The 27,211-nt window shown below is 38.4% G+C and overlaps 1 protein-coding gene across 2 annotated transcripts in view; it reads left to right on the top strand.

Annotated features, from left to right (window-relative positions):
* The window catches only part of CXADR (CXADR cell adhesion molecule), a 37,757-nt gene extending 12,823 nt beyond the window's left edge, over window positions 1-24,934 (top strand). The window contains exons 2-8 of one of the 2 annotated variants that reach the window (XM_087758500.1): window positions 5,949-6,118; window positions 6,799-7,003; window positions 7,375-7,530; window positions 9,674-9,796; window positions 10,140-10,278; window positions 10,641-10,827; window positions 24,359-24,934. In XM_087758500.1, coding sequence (XP_087614626.1) covers window positions 5,949-6,118; window positions 6,799-7,003; window positions 7,375-7,530; window positions 9,674-9,796; window positions 10,140-10,278; window positions 10,641-10,827; window positions 24,359-24,400 — 1,022 coding nt within the window. In that variant the 3' untranslated portion in view covers window positions 24,401-24,934. Of the gene's footprint in view, window positions 1-5,948; window positions 6,119-6,798; window positions 7,004-7,374; window positions 7,531-9,673; window positions 9,797-10,139; window positions 10,279-10,640; window positions 15,552-24,358 lie in introns of those variants that run through there. The other variant, XM_087758499.1, reaches the window with a different exon arrangement.
* The last annotated feature ends 2,277 nt before the right edge of the window (window positions 24,935-27,211 follow it).

The following is a 27,211-nucleotide window of genomic DNA, read 5'->3' on the forward strand; positions in this document are numbered from 1 at the left end:
GATTGTTCTTAAAAATATTAATAATGTAGTTTGCTAAGCTATGTTCCACTTGAGTGGTATTTGGAGGTATGTCCAGGTACTCAGAAGGAAATAGAGCTTCTCTAAAGATGGTATACCGGTTCGCACCCCTTCAGAAATCATGCAAAAAAACTTGTTCAGTCATGCAAATATAGTTTGCAATGCTCTTGGAATTGGGAAGGAATATGGCACATGCTCTCCTTGCAAAATATTTGGAGAACAACATACATGCATTTGGACCAATTGCACTTGTATGTTGATGGTTTCCAGTTGCTTTTTGAGAATCTGTTGCATGCTTCTGAGTCTAAGCTTTGCAGTGATTTGTTTGCTGCAATTAAAAATCAGGTATTTTAATGCTAAGCATCTTTGAATAAGCAGGATAACTGACTTGAGGAATGCTCATCTTTCTGGTGTGTTAAAACAAGTCTGAAAAAGGTCTGAAACTTTATCCATGAAACCCTGCTAACAAAAACAACTACAGATCTCCACTCAGCTTGGTAAAATGTCTGCCTGTCACGTACTAACAGTTAGATGCCACAGTTGATCCACTCATGTTTTGAGGAGCATATTAGGAAAAGAAATCGAATCTTCCTGATTTGAGTGGAAACTGATGGAGGTGAGACTTGGGAAAGCTGGGAGAAAATGTATTCTTGTCATTATGTGATTCGGCTTCATATCGATCTTTAATGCTGTTACAGAATTGTTTGTGTTGGATGTGACCTCAGTCATCCAGCCTTCTGCTCCAAGCAGAGTCAACACTGAGTACTTTGGTCTTGTCTGTGTCAGCTGTCACTAAATCACCTGTCCTATTTTCCTTTTTCATTCTTTACTGCTCATGTACTAGTAGAAGCTTTTCATGTGGAGCTTAAGTCCCTTCCTTCTTTCAGCTTTGGTTTAGTTTTGACTTCCCTAGCGGGGACGCTGCATGCCTGGGCAATATTTCTGTATTCCTCCCTTGGTAGACTGTTCTCGCTTCCTCCTCCTTAGGCAGAGCTGCTGATTGATCTGCTTATTTTCCCAAGTACTGGGGTGTACTTTTTGTGTGGTTAGAAGCAGTTAAATACCTGCCAGCTTTCTTGAGCTCTTTTGCCTTTCAGAACTGGCTCCCATGGAATTCTACCTACTGAGTAAGGCAGCCTGCCCTTCTGAAGCGCAGGCGTCTGTACTGGATGTGCCTCCCTCACTCCTCTCAGGATTTTAAACTCCACTGTTTCACGGTCACTACAGTCAAGGCTGCCGTTGATCCCATCCCCAGCAAGTTCTTCCTTTTTTTTGTTGAAAGCAATTCCAAGAAAGTATCAAATGGGTTGACCCATTTAGCATCTGTTTTTCCTTGAAATCTTCCAGAAGCCTCCTAGATTGTTTGTGTCCTGCTGTGTTGCCCTCCCAGTGGATGTCAGGGAGGTTAAAGTGTCCCACAATAACTAGTCTCTGTGATTTTAGAGACTTTCTGGAATTGCTGAAATAGACTTCATCTGCTTTCTTACCCCAATCAGGTGATATGTAATGAACTTTGACTGTGAGGTTGCCCATACGGACCTCTCCTTTAATCCTGACCCACACACAAGCTCTTAAGCAACCTGTTGTCTGTCCCGTAGAACAGCTTTGTGTGTTCCAGCTGCTCCTTCAGGTAGAGGGCAATTCACCTGCTGTTCTTTCCTTCCTGGCTTTCTTAAAAAGCCTGCATGCGTCTATGACAAAGCTCCATTCATGTGAGCTATCCCACATGTCTTGGTTATTCCAGTGTTGTAGTTCTGGGTACAGGTACTTGAGGTGGTTCCCCTTTCAACATGTTTTATCCTTGCCATGGTCTCTCTTCCTCCCACCAACCTGACCCATGTACTTAACATGTCTGAATCTCTATTCCCTCCCTTAACTGCAAACTTCTATCACCATTCCCTTATAGACCTCTCATTTAAAGTGCTCAAGGCATCAAATTCACCAGATTTGATGAGGATGTTTGTAACCCGCTTTGTCAAGTGGATCCCATCTCTAGCTTAGCAGCCCTCATTTCTCAGGGGTATTTGTGGCCATAAAAATTAATACACTGCCTGCAGTGCCAGTCCTGCAGCAAGTTGTTAACTTGCAGGATGTGTCTCCACAAGCCTTTTCCCCTTCATGTGAAAGGACAAGGAGAACAAACGTCACCTGGGGTCCCATGTTCTTCTTTGCCACAGGAGTTTTCTAGTCACTCTTGATTTGCTCCAGGTCTCCTTTGTTAATAGCATGGGTGCCTGTGTGAGTAGGTAATAGTAATAGTTAGGGAAACAAAAAAGAAAAAAAAAAGGCAATAGTGGTAGTAATAATAAGGGGTAGTAGTTTAATAGTTGATAGTCCAAGGGTAAGAGAGCCCTTGGCAATCTCTCTAACATGATGAATCAGACCAAACCTCCTTCACCAGCCTATCTGGCAGTAGATGTGTGTGTCTCCTCTGCAGAAGGGAATCTCCAACTAGTATTGCCTGCCACTCCCTCGTATTGCTAATGCTTAGTTCAAACCCAGCTAGCTCTGACACCTACCTTAATTGAGGTGCTTGCTGCTTCTGCCTGCCATTCTAATGTTGACAAAAAAAAATAGAAAAAGTGGAAAATAGCTTTATATGCTTGTGTTCTTAAGGTAAGAAAGAGACTGTGGAGCACTAGTATAATAAAAATGAGGTGTTGGGAGATGTGCAGTAAGAAAGGAATTGAGATTTATGAAAAATCTCTGAGACTTGGAAGACTCAGACCAATGTTTGGGTACCTCTCATATCAGCTAACGTGTGCTGCAAGCTTCATGTGCAGGAATGATTGTTGAGAGCTATCCTGAGGTTCGTGCTTCATCTTCCATTGACATGTTTATATGCAGTCAATGTGTGTGAACGTACTACTCGCACTTCAAGAGTTTCAGTTTTTGTAAGTCTTCTACGTGGGATAAATTTCCGGCAAGTCACTTTAGGCTGTTGGGTTCTGCTTTTATTTGTCTTATGGTCATGATGTTGTTTCATGTGCTTTGGATTAGAGAAATGAGTGCTGTAGTAGAAGCTCAGACTGAACTGTTCGCTATTTGTGGCTTTTAAAGCACTTTAAGCAAGCTGCCAAGTGATAGGCAGGCCTGTTGGAGCCTAGTTTCCTAGGTGTGTATCTCTGAAATGTAGTACTTCAAGCTTTTAACATAATTTTTCTTCCTCATTCCTCATGTACTTGTTCCTTTTCTCAGTGTTCTGCCATCTGAAGGAGAAACAGGTTGTGTAACGTCCACTTTGAAATTATACTCACATGGAGTTGTCTGGCAATGAAGAGGCAAGAGATAATTGAAGAATTGCTTCTTAGCTGTGTCAGAACAAATTAATAACTTCAGGGACTTCTGGTTGCACTGGACTGTTATTTCTGGTTTTGTATTTGGTTGAAATTGTCAGAGATGAACAATTAATAGAAGAGGGGGAGAAATGAAACATTGATCGTACAAGTCCTGTTTGTTTAGAAAATTAGTCAAAAAAAATCAACATGAATACTCATCTGTCCAGTTTGTTTTGTCCATGTTGTGTGTTTCAGCAGGTGTCAACTAAAAATTAGAGGTTTTACACTTTTTGGTAGTACAGATGTGTTGTAGCATCTCCAAAATATGAATTCTGTTACCCACTACCCACTGTGAAGAGGCAGATGTCATTGTGTTCCTCTTACCTGAATTACTGAACACTTTCCGAAATCCTCAGCCCGTCCCCTCGTGGGAGGGGAAAGCAAATGTATGTTCTGTGGTCCTCTGTTGTGGAACTTCAAATGACAAAGTAGCTGTTACTGGATATGCCATCACAGAGCAGAAGTACTGCTTCAGTGATTAACTCTTAGTTCAGAATGAAAGCTTTTGATTTCCTGGGCTACACATTTGAGGCTTTTAAGGAAGTAACATCGTAATGTATTTCATCATCAGTCACTAAACTGTACTTGACATCCCATCTCATTCCTTTAATGTAGTAAAATGAAAATACAGAAATGCAATTTGGAAATGAACTTGAGAATATTGTATTACAGTTCCCTAACGAGGCAGTGAGGGAGAGGGGAACGGAAGAGTATGGAAGTCACTGAGAAGCAGATCAGGAATTTGCGTTCTTTGCTGCTGTGCTTTATGGAAACATGAATGTACTCTGAATCTACCCATTTCTAGAGATCATGGCTAGTAGTAATACTGTCTTTGTTTATGCAAAGCTGACCAAACTTAAGGATTATGCTGTAATATATTTCACTTGTCAAATGACCTTTTTAAAAGATTTAGAATGGCTGGTTTTACACATGGAAATCTGAAAGGATCCTTTAGAAGGGGATAGCATCTGTGGCAAGTCAACCAGTATTCATGAAGATCAGTATCATTTAGGAAATAGTATTAATTCAACATAGTAGCAGAGAATTAGTTGCTCAGATATGTTTACTGTGATCAAAAAAAGAGGTGATATAAACCTGTTAGAATTACATTGCATGTAAATCTCTTTTGTACCTCAGCTTGATGTTTCTTGTTTTTTTTCTGGAATGGAGGCATTGCCATGCAAAGTAATACCATGAATGGCAGGAAGCTAAATAATCCTACCTAATTTGTAACTGTGTGTTTTTTACTAACAATTGTGAAGGTCTTGTCTTGGAGGCTTTTGTTTGGAATTTAGTACGTCAGGTGCTTTCTCTTTCTGAATGATTTTTTTTTTTTTAAATACCTGTTAAAGATCCCTTTGTTTTGACATTAGGAAAAGAATCCAAAGACTTGATACAGAGCAAAATTCTAGTAAGGCAGCTGTTGCAGTCTTTGTTGCAACAAAATTTTAGTAATGCAGCTGTTGCAGTCTGATCTACTGCAGAAATGCAGTAGAGCTCCTCTACTACATGGAGAAGTGCAAGTCAGATAATAACTTGAGCTACCATAGAAGTGCAAGTTAGAGCATAAATGCACTGTTTATAATATTTTTTTAATTTTATTTCATTGAGGCTACGATTCTACCAATGTACCAAAATGATCTATCTTCTTCACACTGGCCACTCTTCTTGTGGCCTTGCATCTGTTGTGGCCATGGTAGCATCTGTGTGACTGTCTGGCTATGACGGGCAGCAACCTACACGCATAAAATGACTCTGAAAACCTGAGCTTGGTACCTAGCAAGGTGGACAAAACAGTGGATGTACAAATGCCAAACCTGTTTCTGTAACGAGCAAATGGAGCTTTCCACTTCCTGATTGCCATATACGGGTCTGTAGGCTTGATGAGGGAAGCCTGCGTTTATTGTAAAAAAGGGTGAATCTCACTTCAGGCCTTTTGAGTAAGTCTGTTTGGGTCACTATATAGATTCTTTTTCAGGGTTGAATTGAGGAAAAATTTGTTGTTCGGAAACATGTTTTGCTTAGAGGCATGTAGTCTTTTTTTGAGGAGTAAGACAAACAGAAAGGGTGAACAAATCTAAAAACTCGTTGAGATTTTTGGAAAGGATTCATTTGTTCACTCCCTGTAGATAGAACAGCCCTTATACCTCAAGGCAGAGTAGCTTAACTTGATCTAACCCAAGACTTCACAATAATTTTGTCCATCTTGGCAGACTTCATCGCTGTTCCATGCTCTTGTTTTACCAATGAGGGAGTAGTGGTAGGGTGATTTTCTAATAACTTGAAAAACCTGCTGCTGAAAATTTTGATTTATTTAGCTTCATATGGGACTTGAATTGTACAAAAAAAACGTATGATTTGAAAGCTATAACTGCGTGTTGGATATGATTCCAAATGAACAGTACACGACTTTGCATTGTGTTCAGTAACATACTGCACAGGATATCTTAAGCGGTGACACGTCTGACTAATGACATGATTTCTATACAGGAAAAGTATATGATGGATTTGGATATATACCAATATATAATAGAACACTTACAGTGAAAACTATATGTGAAGTGTTTTTAAAACAAAAATATATTTTTATAGGTCTAACAAGAAGCCTAAGCATAACTTCAGTCGACCAGTCAATGTTTGAAAAAGCACAAGGAGAGAAAGTTACGTTGCCATGTACTTTTGTACTCTCAGAGGAAGATGAAGGCCCACTAGATATTGAGTGGGTATTGATACCAGCAGATAATCAAAAGAAGGAACAAATAGTAAGTAGAGACTTTTTTGGACGGTGTTAATTCAGTTATTTGAGCAGGTCAATGTATGAACTTTGGAAGTTTAAAAAGTCAGTAACACTTTTTCAGGTTGGGATTCTTGTGATCTTATATGACTGGTGCTTCAAAGTAATTTGAAATACAGTGGAAGTTTTGGAATAGCAGATTAAGTGTGAAATGTGAAGAAATTTCTCACTGTAAACTTGTCTTCTAAAGGAGAACTCTAAAATTAAAAATGCTTCAGTTACAGAAAATAAACTATGCTTTTGTACCTGCATTATTTTCCTGATTGAAAACTGATTTATGGGAATTTGATTTTTAAATATATTAACTCTTTTTGTTAGTTATTAACTCTTCCCTTTCTTTGGAAGCCTTATCAAAAAGATGACTCCTTTTAGTAGAGAGGTTTGACAGAATAAAGATTAGAGCAATTTTAGACAGTTTTCTTTCAATTAGAAGTCAATGCTGACATGCTGCTACTTGGATAGGTGTTTGGTTGGAGTATTCATTAGAGTGCTGCGTGTGATATTTTGAAGATTGAGATATTTGGCCATGTCATGCCTCTGGGATTATTTAAAACAGTAGAAAGAAACTGACAAGGATCTGAAAATACCAAATTATTTTGACTATTTAAATGCCAAGTGGATTTCTGAATCATATTTCTTTTTTTATAGATAATTATGTATGCTGTAGACAGGATTTATAATCATTATTATGCTGCTATGACTGGGCGGATGCAGTTTACTAATCCTGATCCCAGATCTGGTGATGGTTCGTTGGATATCCTGAATTTAAAGTCAGCAGACACTGGTACATACCAGTGCAAAGTGAAAAAAGCTCCTGGAGTTCAAAGCCAAAAAATACAGTTGACTGTACTTGGTAAGATAATGTTTTTCTTCCGTTTTCAGTGACACTGTTTATGTGTTTGTTCCATCCTATATTTGATATATAAAATGGAACCTTCTGTTGGGCGAAGTTGTACTGAATCTATGATGATGCATGCATCCATTATTGAGACGCTGTGGGGGGTGGACATCATTCTCTTCTGGGAGATGAAGGGAATAATATTCAGAATAATAGGCATTTAAAAAAATTCTGTGTGGCTTATATTTCGTAGAAAATCTTCCCACGCATAGAAATGGTTTGTTGCACAAGCCTTGTCTTTAGCAAAATGGACTGACCTACTAGAACACAACTAGTAAGCATTTTTATTGTGACTATTATTAATTCAATAATATTTTGTTTATTAGTAAAGCCAGCAAGAACTAAATGTTCCATTGAAGGATCACAGGAGATTGGAAAAGACGTTATCTTGAAATGTGCATCACAAGAAGGATCCCCACTTTTGTCTTATGACTGGAGAAGAGTATCTGGCGCACAGGAACTTCCTGCCACTTCCACGCTGAGTACTGTCACACTTTATTTATTATTCTGAAATGCTTAAGAAAGATTGCATTTGTATTTTTGGCTTATCTTGACTTGCAAGCATCTCGCGCTTAATTTTAGTATAGAGCAGTCAAAATAAGTGTCACTTCTACCCTCTCACTGGGTACTAAAACTGACTTTGAAGCAAGTTGTTTGGTGTTTTGTTTTTGGGGGGGGGTTTGTTTGTTTGTTTTTTAATTCACAGTGGGAAATGTTTCAAGCTTTAAGTTGAGATCCTTACTATTGGGCTGCAGAAGCGCACTCATCTGTGCATGAATGTTGTGATTTCTCTTGCTTGGTGATATTAGCTGCTTTTGTGCTCAGGTGGACAGTGGGGAAGAGTCAGAACAGAGTCTAGACCAGTGACTAGAGCTGCTTTCAGGGAAGTGGAGATAAAAAGCTTGAATTTTATTAGAGATTGAATTGAGGTCTTCACTTTCTGATCAAGTGACAGAACTTCTTCCTTAAAAAGGGATACAAGTCTTTAGAAGAAAAGCTGTCCAGAGTAAAGGAGAAGAGAAGGCTTATCTCTTCTCACAAGAGCTGACATCCAGGAAAGAGTTACACGTTATGAATTTTGACTGATGGATCCCAAATTATTATAGTGGTGGTATTGGATTTTTATTCTGAGAACTTAATTGTAGAAGGTTAATTTGTGAGTTTTGGCTTTGTGAAAGTTATTCCAGAATATTTTTTTTGAAAAGTACTGCTCAGTACCAATTCTTTTTGATCCCTTTGTAGTTATGAAAACCTTAAACCTTGAGATGGTGCGTTTTCCTTGCAGATTAAGCAGTTTAAGAATCTGCTTACAAATAGACATATTTTAACTCAGGTTGTGCAGGACATACAGCATTAAGTGGTATCGTGTGTCTAAAAGTAGCCAAAGTGAATGTCTAGGGGAGAGGGAGTTAAGAACTTGTGTGGTTCTTCCTCATAGGGGTCTCCTATCTTCCCTTAACTTACGCCTCAGGAAATTCACATGTGGTTTCAGTTTAATTGATTTAAAACAAAAACTGACTTCTGTGAACTTCTCCACTCATTTAAACTTCTGTTGTCTATTAGAATCTGTAATATCTTAGAGCACAGATCTCTAAAAATCAGCTATATATGAAGAATCTCGTACTGTTCTTCATTTTGATCTTGCCTCCTGGTAGTGCTGTTTGATATCTCTTATTTATTGTTCTGACGGTGAACAGTTGATCGCTAATGTCCTTCTCTGTACCATTCAAGATCTTAAGCTTCTGTTGTTACTCCCCTTCTTTCTCCACATCCCAAATTTCTCTCATGGTAACAAAAAAATCAATTGACAATATCAGTGCTGGACAAGAATGACTGATGAAGTATGCAAAAGTGGTGTGTAGCTCAGTAAAACAATGTTTGCTTTGGGCTTGTGAAGTTCGGGGACACTGAACTTGTTCTCAAGACCCTAGATACTACCTAATTTCTTGATCAGCAGGAAGAGCAAAGTATTTGTGTGGTCCTTTGTTCGTGTGATGTAGTCTCTTGCAGTGCTGATGGCAAATCTGTTAGCAATTAAAGCATGCAACCTATTTGAAGTTCATATATTAGAATCTCACAAAGGTAGCTGTCAGTGGCTTTGGAAGACCTGGGGAAATGCTCTTTTTGTTTTCACTAATCCATGTCTCCTACTCTGTCAGCATAGCTAGACTTAATGGGTCAGCCATTGGAGTGCCGTGTTTAGCTTACATCCACCTCATGTTGAACATAGGTTCTGCAGGCATCTGAGCTGGTTGTGTAGAATTGGTTTAGACAGAGAAGAGAAGGAGGTACTTCTGGGATGCAGTTAATCTTTTGTATTGTAGAATTCTATGTTAGGATGAGAGAATTTGCCACTTTAAGCATCTGTTCCTTTCCGTTGACAGAGCAGTTAGTCCGTAGGCTTAATATTTAAGTCAAATACTGAGGAATAAATTTCTGACAAGGTAAAAGGCTTTTACAAATAATAGTATTTTTCAGTGCAATAGACTTGTTTTTATTTGGCTATTTTTAATATGGTATTTTTTAGTTAAGATTTCATCTGTGTGCTGGATTAATAATTCTCTAGTATTGAATAGGGAATTAAACTTTGGAAAATAGTAAACCTTTACCTTTTGTTTTTTGTAGATAAAAATACAGGGGAACTTCTCTTGAAAAATGCATCTCAAGACTATTCTGGTACATACAATTGTGTTGCCTCAAACAGAGTTGGCACGGATGAATGTTCTATTGAGCTGAATGTCACCCCTCGTAAGTGTTTGCTGTGTAATAGTCACATAGTGTTTTCTGTATTAAAACTGAATAATCCTGTTTCTTTAAACTCCTAAAAGGTTAAAACAACCACCCTGTTGTGTAACCAGTGGTTGCCACTTCAAGTCTTCACTTCCCAAAATGTTCCTTTTTATGCAGAAAGCTGTAACTCTTACTATTGTTTTAAATGCACGTGGCTGAAGCATACCCACTGTGATTCAGTGATATACCGTTAACCTGGATCATGTGGAAACATACTGTTTTTAATTTTGAGTTGAAAGAAAAGAAGTTGTTTGTATAAATTTGACACTTGACAAACAGTATTGTTATTTATCTATTCTAGCTATAAATACAGCTGGTATAATTGCTGGAGCTATTATAGGAACTCTGCTGGGTCTTTCTGTACTGGCTTTTCTCATCTTCTGTTGCTGTAAGAAACATCGAGAGAAGAAATACGAGAAAGAAGTACATCATGAGATCAGGTAATGACATTTCTAATTTCTGAGCAGTATTATTTGAAGATTAACTTTTAAATGTGTATTTCTGCAAGTAAGATACTTAACAGTTGAGATTTCTGTCTTAATCTGGAAAGCTTATTAACATACTAACAGCTTGTCAGAGAACTTTTTGTTTTGAATATGGTGTAGATAGTCATGTCTAATTTCAGTGAAGATTTTAAAGGCAATGAATACTTGAACTTTTCTTTAACTTAAAGTAATACGTGAGCCTCTTTTGGCTACTGTGTCAGAATAGAAAGAAACATACTGAAAATTTGTTTTGTAATCTCCCATATAGTGACAGTGACTGAACTCTTGTTCTGCAACTGTTTTTTTGTTTATTTCAGAGAAGATGTTCCACCTCCAAAAAGTCGCAGTTCAACAGCCCGCAGCTACATGGGCAGCAATCGTTCTTCTCTAGGTTCAATGTCTCCCTCCAATATGGAAGGATATACCAAAACTCCATATAGCCAAGTCCCAAGTGAAGACTTTGAACGTACTCCTGGTCAAAACCCAACCTTTGCACCTTCAAAGGTAGCTGCACCTAATTTAAGTAGAATGGGAGCTGTTCCTGTGATGATTCCAGCACAAAGCAAAGATGGGTCCATAGTATAAAATATTATTAATTTAAATGCTGGTTTTTTAAGTGTTCATTGTAAGTATTAGAGAAAACTACGTGTTCCATCCCTCATTTAAACAATGGCATGCAATTCTTCAAGAAAATGAACAAGTCAGTTTGAAAAGCCACCAATTCTTATTTTTAATTTTAAACTTACTAGCATATGACAGCTGAACTGTTTGCTAAAAGCATTGAAGTTCCTAAATAAATATCGGACACTGAAGGTATTTGGACCTCTGGTAGGTTGCTGAAGAGACACTGTCAGCTGATATGTAGTTCTGAATATGTAACAGTGAGACACAAGTGAGAAGTAAGAAAAGCATTTCATATGTAGACCATGAAGTTTCTCAGAGTTCCTGAAAATTTATTCTCAATTTTGGAATAACAGAAATATTTTAACTTTGCCACTGTGTGATGTAGTTGCTGGGGGCTGAAATACTGAGGATGACTTTGAATTCTGTTCAAACTCTGAGTATTTATGCAGTTCTTTAACCGGGTAATGTTTGTTTGGAGCACTTCTTCTAACTTCTGATCTCAATACAGGTCTTAATTGTACCTTGCATTTTCCCAAGCCTATTTAGATTCTGAGGCAGTGCTCTTACTTTTTCCAAACCGATTACCTAGAAGCTCCATGGGGTTTTAATGAAAGCTGTTAAGTAACTGGTATTTGATATCTGCCCTCTTGCTCTAACATCACTTTGGAAACATCTTTTCCCATATACATGTAAGCGGTAGTTAGCCTTTACTTAAGATGCTGATATCTTTCCGTATGAATTTGCAAGTTTAAAGCTCATTTCTCCTTGCTTCTTCAACAGCCCTAAATATTCTTATGAACAGGCATTTAGACTTTTAACAGCAAGAGTTTCATGCTACCAGAATCTGATAGGAAATAGTTACCCAGAATTGTTGATATGAATCTCTTGTTTCAAGATTAAAAACCCTTCTTCCCAGTTTTACAAACTTAGAATCATAGAATAGAATCATAGGATCGTTTAGGTTGGAAAAGACCTTTAAGATCATGAAGTCCAACTGTTAACCTAGCACTGCCAAGTCCACCACTTAACCATGTCCCTAAGCACTACATCTACGCGTCTTTTAAATGTCTCCAGGGATGGGGACTCAACCAGTTCCCTGGGCAGCCTGTTCCAGTGCCTGAGAACCCTTTCAGTGAAGAAGTTTTTCCTAATATCCAGTCTAAACCTGCCCTGGTGCAGCTTGAGGCCATTCCAGCTCGTTTTATCACTTGTTACGTGGGAGAAGAGACTGACCCCCACCTCACTACAACCTCCTTTCAGGTAGTTGTAGAGAGCAACAAGGTCTCCCCTGAACCTCCCTTTCTCCAGGCTAAACAACCCCAGCTCCCTCAGCTGCTTCTTGTACGACTTGTTCTCTAGACCCTTCACCACCTTCGTTGCCCTTCTTTGGACACGCTCCAGCACCTCGATGTCCTTCTTGTAGTGAGGGGCCCAAAACTGAACACAGTACTCAAGGTGCGGCCTCACCGGTGCCGAGTACAAGGGGACAATCACTTTCCTAGTCCTGCTGGCCACACTGTTTCTGATGCAAGTCAGGATGCTATTGGCCTTCTTGGCCACCTGGGCACACTGCTGGCTCATATTCAGCTGAGTGTTGACCAACACCTCCAGGTCATTTTCCACCAGGCAGCTCTCCAGCCGCTCTTCCCCAAGCCTGTAGCGTTGCATTACAGGAGGAACAGAACAATTCCTTATCTTAGTTTCACACATACTTGAGGACTTTTGATAGCCTCTGATGACTGATGTTATATACCTGTGGAAGCTAGATTTAAAGCTTAGTGCAGTTTGAATCTTTGTGGATTTTTTATTCTTTCCTATTCTACTTTCTTTCCTCATCCTGTGCTGGGAGGCTGGAGGGGGAGTCCCTTCAGCTTGTTCTAGCTATAGATGTTAAACTGCAAGGTATTTTGGAAAATTCTAAAGGCATGTAGTATGTGGCACTGATGTTGATGAAGGAAGTATCTGAATAGCCTGTTGAAAGATGTTAGGTTTATCTGTGTGTAGCAACAGTGTGAGAGAAAACATTTCTCCAAAATTCTAGGTTTAGTGTCTGCTTTTTTGTAGCTGCTTATAGATCTGTGATAAATTCTTTGGCTTACTACTAAATGTTTGTCCTATTTGTAGTTAGGTGCACTTTTTTTGACTGACACTATTAATATAAAGAACATACCCTTCATACTGAATTTAGAAACTTGAGTGGCTATTAAGTATTCTAGACTTAGTTTTACACATTTGGGACTTTTTTAGATTGTAAACTGATACTGTTAGAGATCAGTTTTTTTTATCTTTCATGTGTGCCTTTTCAATAAACTTTGCCTGATTGTAACTTCAGTTTTAATGAAATTTCTGGTGCCTAAATTTACTGTTTGAACAGGTGCTTAGATGATGGTACAGTTTTTAAAACATAACACTGTGATCTGATTTCTTGATTCTTATGTACTATTTATACCTCTTCATGCCTATTTTTGGATGTGACTTCAGTGGCTCTCTCTGTATTGTTCTGCATTTCAAAATGTCAGTTACTCCTTCAATTGCTAATTATGATCTAAGTGTGTATATTCCTGAAAACTGTTCTGTTGTTATCCCAGTGAGATAGATGATTGACTTTTACTTGTGTGGTAAATAATAGATTTAGTAACCGTGCCAAACATATGCTTATGAAGAACAATAGATGAGGAGACGACATCTTGCATCCAATTATTGTGATAGAAGAGACTGCTGAGATTTTAATCATGCACTGATTGTTTACCTGGAAACTAAGGCCTTCCTTCATGAAAAGGGTATAGTTATTATAAATACAAGTTGAGTATAAAACTAAACTGAATCACAGACTGAGAGATAGCTATAAACCTAAGCAACCAGGCAACAAATGTACTGAATTTGGTTCTTAGCCATCTGTGGACATACGTGAGATCAGATGGGAGTTTTGTTTTTTGTTTGTTTGCTTTTGTGGATTTTTTTGTTGTTGTAATTTTGGTTTTGTTTAGTTTTGGTTTTTTTTTTTTTGTTTGGCCTGAGACCCTGTGTTTTCAGTCAGGTAAGCCCTAGGACACTCAAGAACAGAAACTTATCTCACTAAAGCATACAGAGCAGAGTTTACACATGCTTAATGCTCTGTTAGCTTGTACAAAATAATAAATGGCCAGAACAGAAGGACAGCATGATGTGCCCTCAGAGCCTAGCTGTTAGGCTTAGCAGCCTTGACAGTGTCTGTCTATTTATGTAATTGCATGGAAAATAAAAGAAATAGAATCTGACATAGTCCTTATCTGAAATAAAGAACCTCTGACTTGGGGTAAACTTTGCCTCAAGTTGCCTTTTTGAATGGATACAATGCTACTATGAAAACATAATACTGCTAGTATAAATTATTTCTGTAGTCAATAGATTGTTCACTTACACTGGATTATGATTCTCAAAAGCAGCTACTATAGTTTAGCAATGGTTTCTAGCTGTGTAGGAGATGAGCTGGTTAAACACGAGGTGTCCGATCTTACAGATAACTATGCTAACAGAACTCTTCTAGGAAATAATGGCAGCTGATATACCAGTTAGAAGGTGGCATTTTTAATGTCTCATTTTATGGGGAAAAAAAAAAAGGGGGTGGTTGGGGGGAGAGGGGCGGGGTGGTACCATTATGTAAATACTCTAAGCAAACTCAAGAAGCCTCTAGTTAATGTCATGACTGTAAACTTGCCTGTTGAGGACTACTATATATAGAAAAAGACCCTCAATTTTAGCATGGTGTGAATAAAGTGTTAGACTTGTAATACTGTAGAGCTTACGTAACACTTGTCCATACATTACAAGCGTTTTCATAAACTTTCTGAAATGGATGTTTGAAGATATTTGTGCAAAACTTCTTTACCTAAAAATGAATACTTCTTCCAAAACTGTGTAGTGTACAGAAATGCCTTGTTGGAGGGGTAAAACATGACTTTTGAAAGAAATGTACAATGCATACATCTTTATCAATTCTGGTAGTCGCATTCATGTTAGATGTATGCTTCGGCTTAATAGTACAAGTAAGACTTCTTAATTGCAAGTTTTTCTGTAATGCTGAATATTGTATATTACTGGTTTCCATGACAGGCTTTTGGTTTTATTCTTAACAGTGTATATTCTGGATCACTTCAGATCTTTGTTCCAGTCTAAAGACATAATACTACTTGTGTCACGTAAACCTTGTTTTATACACTTGATAGGTGCTTTATAGGACCCTTTGGTTATTGGTCCTCTAGCATTGAGGCACAGCTCAATTGAAATTGGAGCAATAATATTTCCTGGAATCCAAAATGTTACGACGTTACGTTACGCTTCTCATGCACAAAGCATGGACTTGAATATGAATTTCAGTATAAGGCTTTATATTCACACTTTTGGGGGAATGGTATTTTAAAATACAAGTATTGTGAGTGAATTTGTAAAAACAAAATCCAAAATTTTAAAATGCTGTAGTTCCATGACAGACTTGTGTACTTTTTGAAATAAAACTGTTGGAGAAAACAGTAGTCTGTCTTTATTTTAAAGCAGCACTTGTGTATCGCTTCAGCTTTCTCTTTATGTAATTGGAAGTGAACTAATAAATATGGCTGTGTATACCACGCTGGCATTAACCATTTTATTGCTTGCTTTCCCCCCCCCATTAATGTCTAAAGGAAGTAAAACTTTAGATATTTTAAAACATGCACTTATTTGTGGTTTCTAATTGTAGATACACAGATGTAGTGTTCAATTTTAAAAATGTACCGGAGCGATCTCAACAGTTGTTCTGAAACCTAAGGCCGGAAATGAACTTTAGGTTGAATTTCATCCCTCTTTATTGTAGGTAGAACCAAAAATTCCTGAAACTGGTAAATTCTTGTCTTTTAAAATTCAAACAAGCAGATTTACAGTATTCAAAGCATGTTGATAAAATGCTTGGTTTTATATTGTCAGTTAGTATGCATCTTTTTTGATTCAAATGAAGTTGACTTGGGATACTCCCCAGCCCTTGGCCTTGCAAACCAACTGATTACTGTCCTTGTAATTTTACCTAAGATTAATGCAATTTCTCCAGTGTCGTCTTGGGCACATATTTAGTTTTAGGAAACAGTCTGGCATGGGCTCTGTTTGCATTAATGGCGTGTATTATGTTTATATCATTGGAGGCCTAATTAGCTTACTTATGTTCATAATGTATGCATATCGTCATATGTTAACGTGTACCTGTGCCACACCAGATGTTTCAGTCACTTCGTTGTGTATATATAAAAAAACTGTTTGATACATGTGTGCACAAGCATATGAAGTTAAATGGAGTACAGGTAGAAAAACCTTTAGAAATTTTTCTATCTCAAATAAAGATTTGTGCTTAAATACAAAAAGAAACCTAATAAAAATGAAGGTTCAGATTTGTCTCTATTTGTAGAGCTGTATGAAACCTTTCTACACCCTTTTAACATTAATGTCAAGACTTAAGTTCAAGACTTCAGTCCTTTCCTAAGGTGGCAGTTTTCTCAGAGATGGCACTTCCATGCCTCAGCTGCTCCAGGTCTTGTATTTGGAGATGAGATGATTGTGAATCAGAAAAGCTGCGTACCTCCAGCTTGTCTGGGAATTCTGCCAAAAGATAGTGCTTTCCTGAGACTGTTCTGAAAGAATAGTGGGCACTTGTCATGTGTTAGTTCTACAAAACCTTTGTGGTCCTTACATACGTTATTAGTATTGCCTTGGATAAAGTTTCTTAAAAGGTCTGTCTTGCTGTTTTTTTTTTCTCCGAGCATCTTAGACTGGCTGTGTACTTTGAGCTAACCATTTCAAATTTACTTCTCAGATGGAGAAGCTTGAGTTCTTTCAAGCTCTATGATAATGCTGATAGGCAATTAATTGTTAGACTGTTTTAGAAAACAGTTAATGCCAGCGACTTAGCCTTGCTTTCTTGTGTGTAAAATCCATAAAACAAAACCAAAAGAGCTTGTGAAGAAAACAGCTGATCAAGGAGCAAATGCAAGAGTAGAGTGAAAGAAGAATCTTGCCTGCCTTTCCAAGTCTCAGTTTACTCTAAAATTACCTTTCACTTGTGGGATGACTGTAGGTGATTGCTCACAACATGAAGACTTGCATCCTAATATAAAAATAATCTGTGTACTTGAGTTACAATGATTCTGTTGCTTTTTTAATGCTCTAGGCTTTTTGCAGAATGGGTGCAGGCTCAGCTATCAGGAGAAGAATATGAACCTTTAATTTTATAAAAGAACCACTCTGGCAGAAAACTGGCCCGGAGGACTGCATTGTCCCTGCTTCTGACTTCTATTCAAAGTCAAGTTTCTGAAAACAGGGATCCTTTCAGGATCCTTTGATTTTTTTTTTTTTTTTTTCTCCTATCATTGTAAGTCAATGTTGGTGTCACCCTTATAAGCTGGAGTTCTGAAGTCTTCAACTGTCAGCTGTTGAGTACTGCCCAGGTTGCTTTGAATATGCAAAGTCAATAGGATTTAGCGGCAGCAGCTGCTAGCTGGGTCCTCATTTTTAGTGGATCAGCAGAGTCATTGAAATTTCCTCTTTTTTTAGATAGCCTTGACCAGGTGAAGGGCAATTCTACCATATTATTCAGGAAACATTAAGAAAGTTGTGCAACTCATGTACAGGAACCCTGTGCGACGTCAGGATTGCTAGATGGTGAGAGGGGAGTAGCTTTATGAAGAAGTTGAGCGTGTTGGTTACACAACTTTATTATGTAACAATTTTAAAACACAGCAATATTAGAAGAGACATTAACATCTGAAAGCACGTCGCTTTACCTCCAGTAATCTAATTTTTTCTTTGGGGGGAAAACCTCTGGAGGCAGTATGTCTGCTGGGAAGCGTACCAAGCTGTGTGATGCAATGACAGTTGTCCCACTTCTCGGGGCTGGATGCTGTGGTTCTGGGAGCTGCAGGCAGGCAGGGCGAAAGCGGAGTGCTGAACCTGAAGGGTATTGAGCTCTTTCCCCAGAGTACTTTTCCTAATTGCAAAATGGGGAGAGGAAAGCAGCGAGTCTGATCAGTTTGTGGGGAATTTTGTAGGAGGGACCTGAATTCTGGAAGCGCAGAGGGACTGTCCAACTTCTTGAAGCCTTTCCCTACTCAGGTTTCCAGCAGCATTTGATTTAGGGTTTTTCAGACAATCTGCAAAAACTGTTTGTATTTAGAGTTGCTTATATAGCCAGTGTATCTTCCTTGCTTGGTCTTGCAGGGTCTTGTACTCTTCTTAGCATGAAGTAATTTCTGTATGTGATGGTTTTGGTTATATTATTGCTCACAGTACTGTGTAAAGAAACAGGCAGAAACTGTAGACTGAAGTCCCCTGAACACCCCGCACAGGGCAAATGGTGAAACACAGTTTCTTGGTGCTCTGGGCCCAAACATCTCCAGGGGTGCAGTGGTCACTGAGGTTAGGCAGCAACTCATTCAGAGTGTGGTATCAAGGAACAGTAAATCAGATGGTAAAGAGCTATAAAAGTAATTTAATCTACTACCATTAGTATAATAGCTTCCCATTATGTCTGTTTTGCAAATTATATTCCATGTGAATAGGAAAGAAACAGATTTTGTTTCTTGTGGCCAGTTACTGCTGTACAAGTGAAGTAACACCTTTTCAGTGCTTATGATTTGGAATGCTTCGTGATTTGTAATTGAAACTATTAGCCCATACAGGAATCTGAATCTCCTTATTTCATATCGCTTGATAATATTTTAGTTGTGAAACAGCAGTCAGGATTAGTCAAATTTCACAGGAGTTAGTGTGCAGCAGAGCATCCATTCTCGGTGTTTAAGGTGTCTGCAAGCAGCAGCAGCACCAGCTCACAGCATCTTGCTCCTCATCTGAACGGGTGCTGTTTGTAAGAAAATATTTGCTGAAGTCAGAACACCTGTGCTATGCCTTACTTAACTGTGGGAGATCCAGATAAAATTGCTACTTAAGATTTCCATTTGCTAGTAGAATAGCTCAGGTGGGAGGGATACTGATACCCTTAGAGCAGAAATAGAGACAACTGGTGGTAATACATAAAGCTACTGAATTGCTTGTGACTGCTAAAGAAGATGACAACTCTGGGACACAGCTGGTGGTTTGTGGAACATGTCAAAAAGCTTATGTTGTGGCTGCTAGCACCAAACTTCTTATCCGGATAAATAAAATGCCCTTCCATGTCACTTCCAATCCTGTAACTGTCAAGAGCAGAAACAGTTCATCTAAGCTGTAAGAGCTGTAAAATACAAAAGAAAGCTTACAATTACTTTAATTTAATATATCTCTCCCTGTTTATTGCTGGTACACAAGAAAAATTACAGCTCACTAAAAGGACGGGGCTTCAAATGAGCTGTTTGGTCTTGCCCTGATTTCGTCCTTGTATTCTGTAATTCAATATGAAGTTGCTTAAGAATTGCAATGTCTTTTTCTCAAACTTCAGACCTGAGTTGCGGTTTGGGTGACCTCTTTATGTAACCTATTTAATTTAATTACCTTGTATCCCTATTTAAGATGAGAAAACTCACTGTGTTTAAAACACAGAACTTAAAAAAAATGCCATGGTCTCCCATACCATTGCCAGCCCACTCGGAAAAAAACTTTTTATGGCTAAATGTGAGTGCTATGTGTTGAAACAAAGTAATAAATTTTGTGTTTGGGAATACTGAACACCTCTTGCTGCTGGCGCTTGGGCAGCCTGCATCCCTTTCTGCGGCTAAATGCAACCGTACGGCTCTGCTGGTGGTTTGCAGTGACTTGCTAAGAAATGTTAGGTTTTCCAACAGAAAGCAAAATAACCTTCTTAGGTGCTGGAAAGTTATTTTCTTATTTCTTACTCAGGATCATAGTTTAGGCAAGAATAGGGTTATTGTAATCTGCATCAGTTAAGGCATTTTGTTTTTCTGTATAAGCACTGAGAAAAAGCTTTAAACTGTACAGAGATCGTTAAAGGAAACATTCAGCTGAGGTATGAATGTAGGTTTTGATAGGTTTTAACAGTTGTGGTGAGTAACACTATATTTTTCTTTCCTTTACACGCCCTATATTGCTAGGCTAGAAGTACATACTTCTACATCCCTTTTATTTACCAAAAAAAAAAAATAAAGTGTAACTGAAGGCTGGTTGACTAGTATGGACCAGAGCTTAGAATTAGTTATTAAAACATCTATTTTCCTCAGGCTGAGGTTAAGGTCACCAATGTTCTTTCTTCATTTGGAGCTTATTCAAGAAAAAAAACACATAATTGTATCTGTTGGGTTTGTTTTAGGAGCAAGACAATGAAAACTGTGATTCTTGTACAGATAACGTACAGTTCTGATCGCGCTAGACTTGCATACTTTAAAGGCATTGAAGTTCTAAACGTCAATTACATGTTTTTAAAAGCAAGGTTATGTTGCTACTTGAAGTATTTCAGGTGTATTATTTAAATATATGCATATCAATGTGATTTTTTTAATAGTGCATGAACTGGGTGGGCAGGCAGGAATCTCAGACAACCCACTAAAATCCTTTATTCCTAGATGAAAGAGCTGGAAGGAGTGTTAGAGCCTTTAGCTCAACAGTCCTCTTTGTTGCCTGAATTAGCATAATTTCCCTGCTCCCGGTGTTACCTGGGCAAGCTAGGATTTTAATCAGCACTCCGAGTGGGGTATCCGGCTGACAGTGAAAACTGGGTTATTATATTACACACGTGAATTTTATTCTGACAACATCCTGTGTCTGTGGCAACTAGTTAACTTGCTGCTAGCTTTATGGTTTGTACACACGGGGGAAATTGCTGAACATGCAAGGAAGCTTAGGACATACTTAATGTTCGTCATGGCTAACAGAAGCTCACTCACCTGCAATAACAACAGTAACAAAAGGATCCCAAGGCAAGGGAGTCTGATTAACGAAGTGGAGGATTAGGGTTGATGTCCTGGCTTTGTCATGTCTTAGCCATGTGATTTTTTTTTTTTTTTTTTTTTTTTAACATTGACATCTCCTTATTCCACATCTGTTAGAATGGAGATAGTTCTGTTGACTTTTAGGGACTTTTGGAACTAGAGTTTCCCATCACACTCTCATTTTTTTAAAGCTATCCTTGATGAGTCTGTTCAGTCTTCACCAGCTGCCCATCTAGTGCTTATTTTCACTTCTTTCATAATCACAGAAAATTTTCAAGTACATGTATTTAAAGATAGTTACCTTGGTCAGAACATCTGTGGTTGTCTCTGTCTCCTGCTGTTTGCTGTTTTTTTAATTCTGTCCTGACTGTAGTCACTCTTCCAGTACTTCCAGCGCTACCTGGGTATTTCAAGTTGTAGTAAAAATGATAGTAGGGCAGATCTCGTTAGGCAGCTTCTTGAGGGAGAAAGATCCCCCAAAGCCCATTGCCAATGCAAGGGGAAACGCGTTTCCTCTGGAGGCTTTGTCCGAGATCCCGGCTGGGATGCCTGCTTGGCATCACCGCGGAAGGAGGCGGCTTCCCTCTCCTTCCACTCAGCAGCATGCAGGAGAGAGTATTCGCCTGGGCTGGTGTCCCTCCTCGCGCAGCTGGGTGGCTTGACACTCCCTCACCACCCTTTTCCCTGCTGCTCACTTACTAGTGCGTTGGAAAATATTCTCGGGATAAGGTAGCTCTTCATCCTATTTATTTTGCAAATACAGAATCAAGATGTGTTGAGTACTTCTCTTCGTTACTGGCATCGGAGGTACCTAGCTGCGTATACTTACACTGCCAGGCTGAGATACATAGAGAGACGCAGAGCTCCTTCTTGTCGTCGTTGCATTGGCCCTGTCAGCAGCAAATTACTCTTTGTGGTTTGCCTTTTTCTACGACTTTCCTCTGCCTACAGCTTCCCACATACATTGGTGGCTGACCTTCCTCTTTCTATTACATGCTGCCTTTTTATTTCTGATTGCTGGATTTATTTCCCCACTGAAGCAGGATGGATTTTTAGACTGTTTTTCTCTTTTCTGAGTACAGTATGTTGGTATTGAACATGCTTTTGTGGAGGGTCATTCCTTTTACTGATCTTTTCTATCATAGTTTTTGTTCCTAACCAGTTTCACTCATTTGTCTCTGGTTTAGGCATTAGGCACTTTAAACTAAATACACCATATCTGTACACCATATCTTGTATTTTAGACTGACCCCTGTTTTTCCAGCTTAAAGGTTATGACTGCAAGTACCCGGGCAGACAGCAGTTTCTCATTAATTGGTATTTTTTCTTGCAAAATCCAAAAGAGTTACCCCATATTGTTTATAAGTTACAACACTGGTGGGTGGATTTTTTTGTTTGTTTGCTTTATTACGGCTGTGTGAATAACCTGAATAACCTCTAGCTGCTAGGGTTCACTTGCCAGGCTGCATTTTTCTTTTTTTTTTTTTTTTTTTTGGTAGGGATTTACTTAGATGAGAAGGAAAGAAGAAGAAGATCAAGACTGAAAGTATCAGGAAAGTGCAGGCAAAGGAGAACAGATTATGCTCTATTTGTTTCCTTTTGCCCTTCTAGCTCATTTAAGCATCTGATTTTTAAAAACTTTTGCTTTTCCGAACAGCCGGGGGATCAAAAGCTCTCACCCCATCCCAGCTCATCTCTATGTGCCATATAGCAGGTGTTTTTCTTCATAAGCAGGGTATGTTAATTGTCTCTTGACTCATTCATGAAAGGGAGCGAACAGGACGTGCTTGATGGAGAGCTGTCATTACGTGAGCCCCTACTTGCACGCCTGCCTTTTCCCTGAGAATAGCTAGATTTATAAATGTCTTGGCTTGTAAGAGCTCTGTTTCTTCAGGCTTTTCCAATAGAGTGGGATAGGATGAACTGTGTAGGGAACAGCTTAATCTTTATTTAGTAGCCATATGCTTACTAATTATTAACTAGTTATCTGTGTGAGAACAATTAATGCAAGAAGTCGGAAATAGGAGTGTTGTCTTAGCTGTGGTGCAAAGACAGGAATGCAGACAGAAGGGACGCTTCTCCCCTCAGTGTTCAGTCCCAGTTAATATGCCTCTTACAGAGTATCAGTTAATGTGATCAAATACAATTTCAGGCTGATACTAGAGTTCTTGTTCCTGTGATACTAGAGCTGAGGATAGATGTATTAGGTTAGGGTGGAAAATAAGTTCCAGGAGAGAAAAAAAAAATGCTGCCAAAATCTTCCAAAATGGAGAAAATGTTAGATAAATGATCCTGAAAATACACTTTTACACTGTTACATTCCTTAAAAGAATAAGTATATATACAATAGCCAGAATGAAGTTGTAAAACAGATTCTCGTGCTAGATAATAGCTTTAAATACAAAGAAGGCAAATGTGGTGATTTAATGCCAAGCAGTACTTGGTACTGATGTGAGTTATGCTTCCAAGCAAGGTTTTGTGAAGGTACTCAATTATTTTTACTGTCACGTGCAACTGGAAGAGTTTATTTGATGTGTAATGCTAATTGCAATGTGGCAGTTTGCAAGGAAGAAAGTGAGATGTTACAGAGGTCGCCTGAGTCAGTTTTTTTAATTACTGGTCTTACAGAGAAACTATTGTGGCATTGAGGCATGTTTTAAAAAGCTGTGAGGACTGGTATAATAATACAGAAGCCTGTAAGGAGCTGAAATGATGGAGTAAGAAAATGAGGTGTTTCCAGTAAATGCAATCTATCCATATACATTTCTGGATTATTAATTAGGAAGAGTTATTTTCTGTTAGAATATCATGTTTGGAAAATTAATATTGGTGACTGTCAGCAGAGTTTAAGTACAGGCAGCATATAGAAAAGGCAGTTTTGCAGCACGGAGTGGTGGCAGAAATGCTTAGTTACCTTTTTTCTTACACTATCAGTCTTGGAATATTAAGTCAAAGAGTACAGAGATGATAAAGAACTGTAACTGGAACAAAGAATTATTTTTTACTATCTTTTTGCAAAAAAGTATCCCCAGAAAAATTCAGCAAAAATAGTCAAGGAACTAGAACTGACTTCTACGGAAACAGTGAAACAGCCAAGTATCCAGATTGGGATGGGTCGCTGGATTCTTTGAGAAAACTGGGTGTTTATAGCAGTAAACAACAAAAATGTGTGGTTCTTCAATAATTCAAGTTACTGGTATGAAACTGAGGAGAGAAATATCTAAGCAGACTTTGACAGATACCTTAAAAATTGATGGCAGTAGGTATGCGCTGGGAAGTCCAGGAGGATTTTCAAATAACCTAGGTGAAGATACTGAAAATTTGCTATTAAGTTAAGCTTACAGTCATTTAAAGCCCAGTGATAAATGGAGTCAATTTGCTACATCGCTGCACTGGTTTTCTGCAAGACACTGGTATAAACGCTCATCTGAATGACCATAACTTGGGTGATGATTGGAATCGTGCATTTAATTACTGTATATTACAGTATCTAGCCTCTTGTTAATATAGATTAATGATATTCTTTCTTTTTATAGTATGACATCGCACACAAGATTGGTGACATAACAGTGGTATAAACATGAAGAAAAAGGCATCATTTTTTGCATGACTTTCAAGTGTGGTGAAACTGAAGTACATTATGAAATGAAGTGCTGTTTTTTTCCTCTCACTTTAGATTCAAGATTGTTAAGTAGGCTGTATTCGGTTTTGTAAGTACCAAGTTTTTTCTTTTGCGTATTTTTAATGCAAAGTTTACAAAGTGACTATCAACATTTTTCTTGCTAGTTCTGTATATTGAAAAGCGTGCACAATCACTCCTCCCTGCCCCACCACCACGGAGATTCAAAAGCTCGTGAGGTTAACAAAATCAACTCAGGTAGTAGAAAATATAGCCTTAAGCAGTGGGGCGTTGAAAGAGATTGTAATCTGAAATAGAGTAGTTTGGGTTTTTCCTAGCTCTCTGGTCTGCTGATTTGATAGGAAGTGTATCATCTATTCAATGCTGTAGTGATACCAATGAGGTCTTACAGCCTGTTTGTGAAATGCACTGTGTTTTAAGATTGTATATATTTTTTAACACTTAATAAAATGTACTTGAACGTTACAGTTAACACATGCTTCAGCATAATCTGTTAATGCAGGTGTTGTGGTAATTCATGTCTGTACACTGCCTCATTCCTTCTGCTCCCCAGCTTGCCCTGCAGGAGACCAGAGGGAAGAAGAGTGCGCTCTTTAAACCGGGCTAGTTGTGGGGTCCTTGTTGCCTCCTGCGACGTGGAGACTTTGGGTATTGATTTCATAATGAAAATATTAATCTACCTAACCATGTAAGGATGAGACCACTGCAGACGGATCCCGTGGATGGGAGCTTAGTAATTAATTTTCGGAGCCTGGTACCCCGCTGGTACTCAGACATTTTTGATAACTCGTTATCTCGTTACAGTCCATGTAAATCATATCACACTGAAGGACACCCCAGCATGTAAGAAGTAACAGTGAGCATATGCAAACTTAAACCTGTCTTTGATCAACTACATCTCTCTGTGCTCTTGAGAAATACTGGGTGTATGTGCACGTGCTGGTTTTTTACTGTTGTAAATATGTAGATACTAATTTAAACCTTAATCCAGTAATATCTGTTATGCTGTGGTCTGAAGGCAACCATATAATCCATTGGTGAAACTGGTGGTTACAATGCTGAAAAAATATGTTACTTTACTAAATTATTTTTGCTTCTGTTTTTGAGAGGAGTGCAGCTAATTCTAGAATAAACTCAAACTTTTGACCAAAAGATCTATATAATTGATTTTGCCACTGCACATGAAAAAACAAATAAAGCCATCTAAGAAAACAGTATTATCTTCATGAGAAAAATGAGAGGAGGGTTTCTAAATGTCCCAGGTTTCAGTAGCCAATTTAAAAAAAAAAATCAATCCAAATCTAATTTAAGTTCAATCTTACAATTACAGAAAAGATACTTTGCCTTTAAGAAGCACTTGTTTTTATGCCAATACATTACATTCCTCATTCTCTCCTTCGACTCCATGCTGCCTAAACTTGTCTGTGAGTGAATCTGGCAAGTAATCAATCAGGGTAAAATTCCATTGGGACCAGTATGAAAGCTGTCTGGTCAAGAAGCAGCAACTGCCTGTTTAGTGTATGTTCTGTAAGGTAATGATTTATAGATATAACTTATCTTTTTTGCTACAGTGTGCTCCATGTAAGATGAATAAGTGTCTTTTTTCACCCGCTAATGATTACCATCATCTAAGTGCTTAATCGCTAGTATTTTAGGAAGGGAGGAGAAAGGTAGGAATTACTGTGCAAGCTTATAGTTTTGTTTAAAAGCTGAGTTTTGTAAAAGAACTCCTTTTTTGCAGAAAAAAATCTGCATAACTTGATGCACCAAAATGTGTTCTTGAAGGAACAAGTGAAATAAACTATTTTCTGTACTCAAATTCCTACCTAAATTAACTCTTAATATGTATATATTTTAGGTAAAGAAGTATGTAACAAATGCTGTAATTGAAGTTAAATGTGTGTCCATTTTGCAAAGAAATTTGCATTTACTTTTTCTTCAGGAAACTAGTAGCTGCACAACTACTTTGTCATCTGTCTAATGAGTTGCTCGGCTAATCCACACATTCTTACCAGATGTCCAGATACCAACACTGAGTCTTTTGAAAGGTACCGTGTGTTGGGTATTTAGTCCAGAAGTCTACCCCAATGAGGTCACCAAGGAAATGTTGTTAACTTTATGTGCTGTGGCATAAGCAGGGTACAAGTTTGAAAGCTCGTCTGATGCCACACAGAAAGCCTGAAGATTGAGTCTGACTCTCAGTCTGCTTTCTGCCACCTTTCTCGGGCTTGGAAGAGACAATAACGAAGCCTGGAGGTCACGCCTGTATAGATTATTGTGACCAGGTGGCTGTTTAGGACTGATTGTAGATGTCAGGAGGCATTTTTACTAGGTTACAGATGAATTTTTCAACCGTTTATCCTTTGTATCTAATACGCAGAATAGCTTGGGCAAGCATGGTCAGCGAGTGGAAAACACCCTGGCTCTTGTGCCCACACTGTTCAATGAGAAGTAGTGCGTTTCACATACCTTAACTTATTGCCAGGGCTTGCTTTTCACAGGAGCGTTCAAGCCGGTGCTTGTTAGGTAACTGTGCTCTTGTCCACACCCAAAATTATCTCATCTGGTGTTTTATATGCAAGCTAACTGGCCTGGACCTGGAGTCAGACAAAGTCTAAATGTCGCCTATACTCAGTAGCCTGCATCTTTGCTGCAAAACAGATAAACTAACTTGCAGTGCTTTCCCACCATCCCTGCATAATATGTTGTTCTATCAAATGGGAATTGTTAGATCAAGCTGATACTTTAC

Source organism: Nipponia nippon, unplaced genomic scaffold, assembly GCF_047370975.1.
Source record: "Nipponia nippon isolate SJK-2023a ecotype South Korea unplaced genomic scaffold, ASM4737097v1 scaffold_2, whole genome shotgun sequence".
Classification (NCBI taxonomy): domain Eukaryota; kingdom Metazoa; phylum Chordata; class Aves; order Pelecaniformes; family Threskiornithidae; genus Nipponia; species Nipponia nippon.